Genomic DNA, 4,981 nt, shown 5'->3' with positions numbered 1-4,981 from the left:
TCCGAGACACAAACCCATGCACGTGCTCTCAGCAAATAGAGCCATGCCCGCCAACTCGCTGTAATGCCCGTTCTCAAGCAAAATGCCAGCGTCCGAGGGTGCTGTTGCGTTGGACTTCGATGAGATCTCGGTTTCCCCAGGCAGGGTGCTCGCATTGCCCGATGCGGTGTCGACTGTCTGTGGCACCTCCTCGCCGTTTTCAACGGGAAATTCGTCTCCTTCAGTCCGAGAGACGTCGTCGGTGTTCTCCGCGGATGTGGTTTCGGCGTCACTCTTTGAAGGAGTGAGGCTGCTGTCTGAGCCCATTGTTCTCTCGGAATTTCCGTCCCTCGCCTCGAGGCTGAGGTTTCGCTCCGTGCCAGTAGTTCCGGTTCCAGTGGACCGCACTTCGTTGTTTTCAGAGGAAAGCTCAACGCTTTGTTGCACTTGGTGCTCACCGTCAACTGTTTCGGTGGTCGGATCCATATCCGATGATACAGCCACTGAGGACGTTGTTCCGCCACTCTTGTCATTTGCTTCTCCCTCCTCCACTGTTTGTTCTGTATCATTACTTTCAGAGGACATTTCAACATCATTGAACTCCGTTGATTCCGCTGACTGTAGGTCTTGTGTCTGCAAATCTGAACCTCGCTGCATCGATTCCTTTTCTCCAGTCGGCGTGAATTGCGGAGACTTTTCTCCTCCGGAAAGCTGGATATTGTCATCTGGAAGAGAATTCTCTGCGCTCTCCGCTGCGGTGGCAGGTTTAGGAACAGATGATCCCGCGACAACCGTGGAAGGGGGCGCCACAGGCACCAAATTAAGGACGCTTTCTTCATCTTGTTTATCACGATCACCCTCTGTCAATTTCTCAGCGGTGGCGCTTTCTTTACTCCTTGATCCGGAAGCAACCGAGTCGTCTGTGCTGGCCGCCTGCCCTGTGGGCTGTTCCTCAACACTCAGTGATGGAATAGTGACTTTGCTGGCGTTGAGTTCATACAGATCACTTCCCAACAGTTCCTTGTTGTACAGCATGACGTTGGTCACAGTCACATGGCCGCCCGTTGCACTTTGGTTCTTACTGTCCCCACCGATGTAGAAGTGTGAAATCCTGTGCGAGTCAAACAGACTCGTATTATATTTCGTTTTCTGGATTTCCTCCTTATCCACAAAGACAGTCCATTCATCAAGAGTCATTTGCAGTACCACCTGATACGTCCTGTCTGGCTCCCAACCATCAAAATACTCCACATTACCCGGTATGGCCAGCCACTTCTTTTCATGGGTGTACGACAGACCAAAGAGCACCGTGCTGCTGGTGTCATTCATCCTCACGCCCATCAAAGGAATGGGGCTGCTGCCACTCTGCGGCACCTCGTGGATGGAAACCGTCGCCACAAGAGTGAACTCGTTGTTAGCAAAGTAGTACGGCACAGTCTGCCCCATGTCGCCAACAGGCCACACCGCCCCTGCTTCAGACCCTTTGAACGTCAATCCATTGGGAACCCTTCTCTCCCCATTCTTCACAGTTGCGTTCACGCAGAGGTACTCGTCTCTCCATGTGTTCTCAGAGAAGTTACCAGACAAGAAGCCAACAAGCCCATCAGTGGGAACAGGACCATTGCACATACCCTTCGTTGGCAAGTCGACAGTGCCGCTGGAAACGGAACGGCATGAATGCAAGGCGCTGTCCAAATCCTTCCATTTCTTCACCATGGATTTGATCCGCTCCAGCTGCTTCCCCAGGCTCACGGCGACAAGACTGTATGACCCGTCGCTCTTCTTTTTTTCGTACACTGAGATCAACTTTTCATTCCCACTCCTCATCAACAGGGAGCTCGCGGCAGCGTCATCAGCCTCACGGGATATCGGCCCAACATCATACACACGCGCCTTGTCCGTCACCCAAAGATGGAGCCGACCTTTTCCACCTTCGTTGTCCTTCGCATACACCGGCGCGGTGATGAGCATCACCTCCTTGTCCTCAATGATTGCGGTGGTGGATCCACTCTGGACACCGTACCCCTTTCGATTGTGTGAGTTGCCCCAAACGCGGTTAATTGGCTCACCCAACGTATTCCAATTGACTCCATCCAAGGTGGAACTGTAAACATCATAGTAGCCTCCAGCACAATGAGCCATCATGAAGAGTTCTTCGCCGTATTCGTCTTCTTTCCACTTCACCAGGGTTGGATCCCTGCAGCCCTTACCAGTCGCGGTGTATGAAAGCTCCCATTTTTTGTCTGACGGGGTAAAACTCATGGACAGTAAAATGCGTTCCTCATCACTGTTTTTGGCCTGCATGGGAAACACAATCGTGCCGTCACGCATCACAGCACCCGATCCTCCACCGCCAATTAACTCGGTCAAGAAACGAGATTCTCTTTTTCCTTGAGGGTTCACCACATGGGTCTCATTCCATTTGATTTTCTTCGTCCCACCCTCATCAGCGACAGTTCCCCTCACGAGTAAAAGGCCTGGCTCATTCTTACCCCCAACCGGCGGCTTTGTACGGCTGTAGTTTCCCAGGAGCACGTAAACACTGTCCTCAATTACAAGTGTCGTTGGTCGCGTTATGCCGTTTGTGGTGTGGATGCCCCCAGAACCTTCCTTTAGAGGATCTGCGCCAAAGATACTCGCATCTGCCGTCGAGATCTCCGTTGGGCCAGCAACACCACTTAAACCAAGGTACTTTGACGCAATCCCAGTAAAGCTGAATTTGCTGCAGTCGCCTCCATCCTTGCAATGGGCTTCAGCAATAGCAAATACATGACCCTGCACCTCAACGAGACTGGGACCACGAATCGAGCCGTACTTACCACCAGCGTCAAAGACATCCTTCCAGTTGTCAAGCTTTTCCCATCCAATCCCCCTCAATGCATCAACTGCTTTCTTTACATTACTTTCCCCGGCAGAAGCAGTTCCACCGCTGCAGCACATCAAGACAAGTAGAATCAGCAGCGTGGAATGGAAGAGATGCCGGGAAACGTTGGGCCTCTGCTGCTCACTCTCTCTTCCTCCCTTCCTCCTTCCGCTGGATCCGGTCACGCGGCGACGGTTGTGTGTGCGGGGTGCCATGACTGCAGCAACACGTGAAAGCATAAAAATATGTGAGTGTGGGCGGTGTGTGTGCCGTTGGTCCTTTCAGAGCCTTCCAATTTCACAGTAGCGAGTAGCGCTTTTTTGCTTTCCTTCCTAGCGTGCGTGTGTTCAAGAGGCGGAGAGGAGCACAGCAACAGCGGCAACACATCAGACACGTCAGTGGGGAGCAGAGGAGAGCACCCACGCGGAGAGCGGAGCACGAGACAATCCGGAAGAAACAGCAGGGAAAACCATCGCCCACAGAAACGAGCAGCAACACGCCTCACACCCAACAGGGAAAGAAAGACACACAGAGAGTGAGAGATGGGTGGATGCCGTCAAGAGGCGCTCACGATCCACACGGCGCGTGAGCATGCGGCCACATCCCCGCAGCCGACGCACAGCGCACCCCGAGCGAGCAACAACCCCACAAGCTACACGCGGAAGTGGTGCCTCATCCATCCATGACGCGGCACACAAAATTTCACTGCCATCCCGCACCCAATGAGAAGTGGTGCGTCACTCCACGCGGCGACAAAAAGTGAATATCCACTGGGCCGCTTTCCTCATCCTGAGGCTACCAATTATAGAAGTCAAGCAGGACGGGAATGAGAAGTAGATGAAAACAAGTGGGTTCACCGCATTCTAAAAGTTTACACCAGGTAGGTGTATATGTATAAGTACCACCCGATGACCACAATTGTGGCCCGCTCACTCCATTCGGATTCGATATATCTATTTTTATACGTTAAGAAGTGGAAGACATGGGGCTCATCCGGCCACAAGAAGCCGCCGCTGCCCTTCGCAAGTTCCACTCCTTCGCCAGGTCCTCGTGTGTGAACACGCGACCGCGTGACACGCCATCTGCGGGGTTTCCGCAGACCGTACGTAGGCAAAGGCTTTCTGTGATCCGCGAGAGTCCAAAAGCCCTTGTATCCGTTGCAGCTCACACGTCATGGCGTGCTATTTTGAGCTGCACATATTCGCCGCTCCTCGCAGCGAAGTGCTGTGCGCCCCAACGTCCATGGTGGGTGGCAAGATGGCGGAAAAAGCAGATAGGACTAGGCGTACCACGCGCGCCTCGGCCTGCATGATGAGAAAAGGCTTCCTCTCCCACTTTCATCCGGCAATTTCAACGTCGCCGGAGTCTCGAATAAAAACTGTTCCCCATCCGTGGAGCGATGCACCCGTGATGATGGCGGCCGATGCCCTTTCCGTGGGCTTGATCATTCGCTTACGATTATATTCTCGATCATGTGTCGTAACCTCTCGCCCAAACCAGCCGCTGCCGGTGGAGGGTTCGCCGGGGATGTCTCCAGCACAATCCCTTGGTTAAGTGCCGATCATCGCCGTCGCACTGCCGTGATGAGAAAGTAGTAGGCACACAGGCGCCTGCCCAAAATGGCCGCCGCATATAAAAAGCGTGACGCCATAACCTCCATTTCCGCGACGGTTAAAGAATTGAGCGCCGGCATGGCGCATACAGACCGGAAAAACTTCTCACTCCGTGACACCGTCTGGTGAACATGATCAAATTGCACCCCCAGAAAGGTGTACTGCGCAGCGCCCGATTCGCGATCCTCCCCCATCGTGGCGTGACAGCCGGCCGCATTACGAAGCACTTGGCTTCCCACAATGTCGCACCGCTTTTCGGCCCTGCAATGCGTATATTGTCGGTCCAAGCGTCGACACGCACCAATGGAGGTGCAGCCAGAGGGGGTGAGCCACCGTCGTCACCGCCGCAATCGCCGAATTAATAGTAATCTGGAGAATTTCTGGGCTGGCCTTGTATCCCACTGGGGGCCGTGCCAGCTCCTCCAGCGTGCCGTCCTCCACGCGGCATCGAAAGAGATGCCGTGTCTCCCGCGGTAAAAGGAATTTCAAAAGGGATGCCTTCACATCCAGGCAGGAAGCGGCCTCA

At 53.8% G+C, this 4,981-nt stretch overlaps 1 protein-coding gene across 1 annotated transcript, besides 2 other annotated features; it reads right to left on the bottom strand.

The window, feature by feature from the left end:
• Tc00.1047053511831.10 (trans-sialidase, putative) lies at positions 1-3,081 on the bottom strand (the record flags this gene model as incomplete). The annotated part of the gene is made up of 1 exon (XM_798860.1): positions 1-3,081. A coding segment is annotated over one exon (3,081 nt), but the record flags the coding sequence as incomplete, so codon positions are not given.
• Positions 1-4,981: a sequence feature (areas not merged during assembly with more than two copies in the genome that could not be assigned to a particular haplotype).
• Positions 3,776-4,981: a mobile genetic element.

The sequence above is a fragment of the Trypanosoma cruzi genome, genomic scaffold (genome assembly GCF_000209065.1).
Source record: "Trypanosoma cruzi strain CL Brener 1047053517173 genomic scaffold, whole genome shotgun sequence".
Lineage (NCBI taxonomy): Eukaryota > Euglenozoa > Kinetoplastea > Trypanosomatida > Trypanosomatidae > Trypanosoma > Trypanosoma cruzi.
The sequence above is the reverse complement of the archived record's forward strand: the minus strand, read 5'-3'. Positions and strand labels throughout refer to the sequence as shown.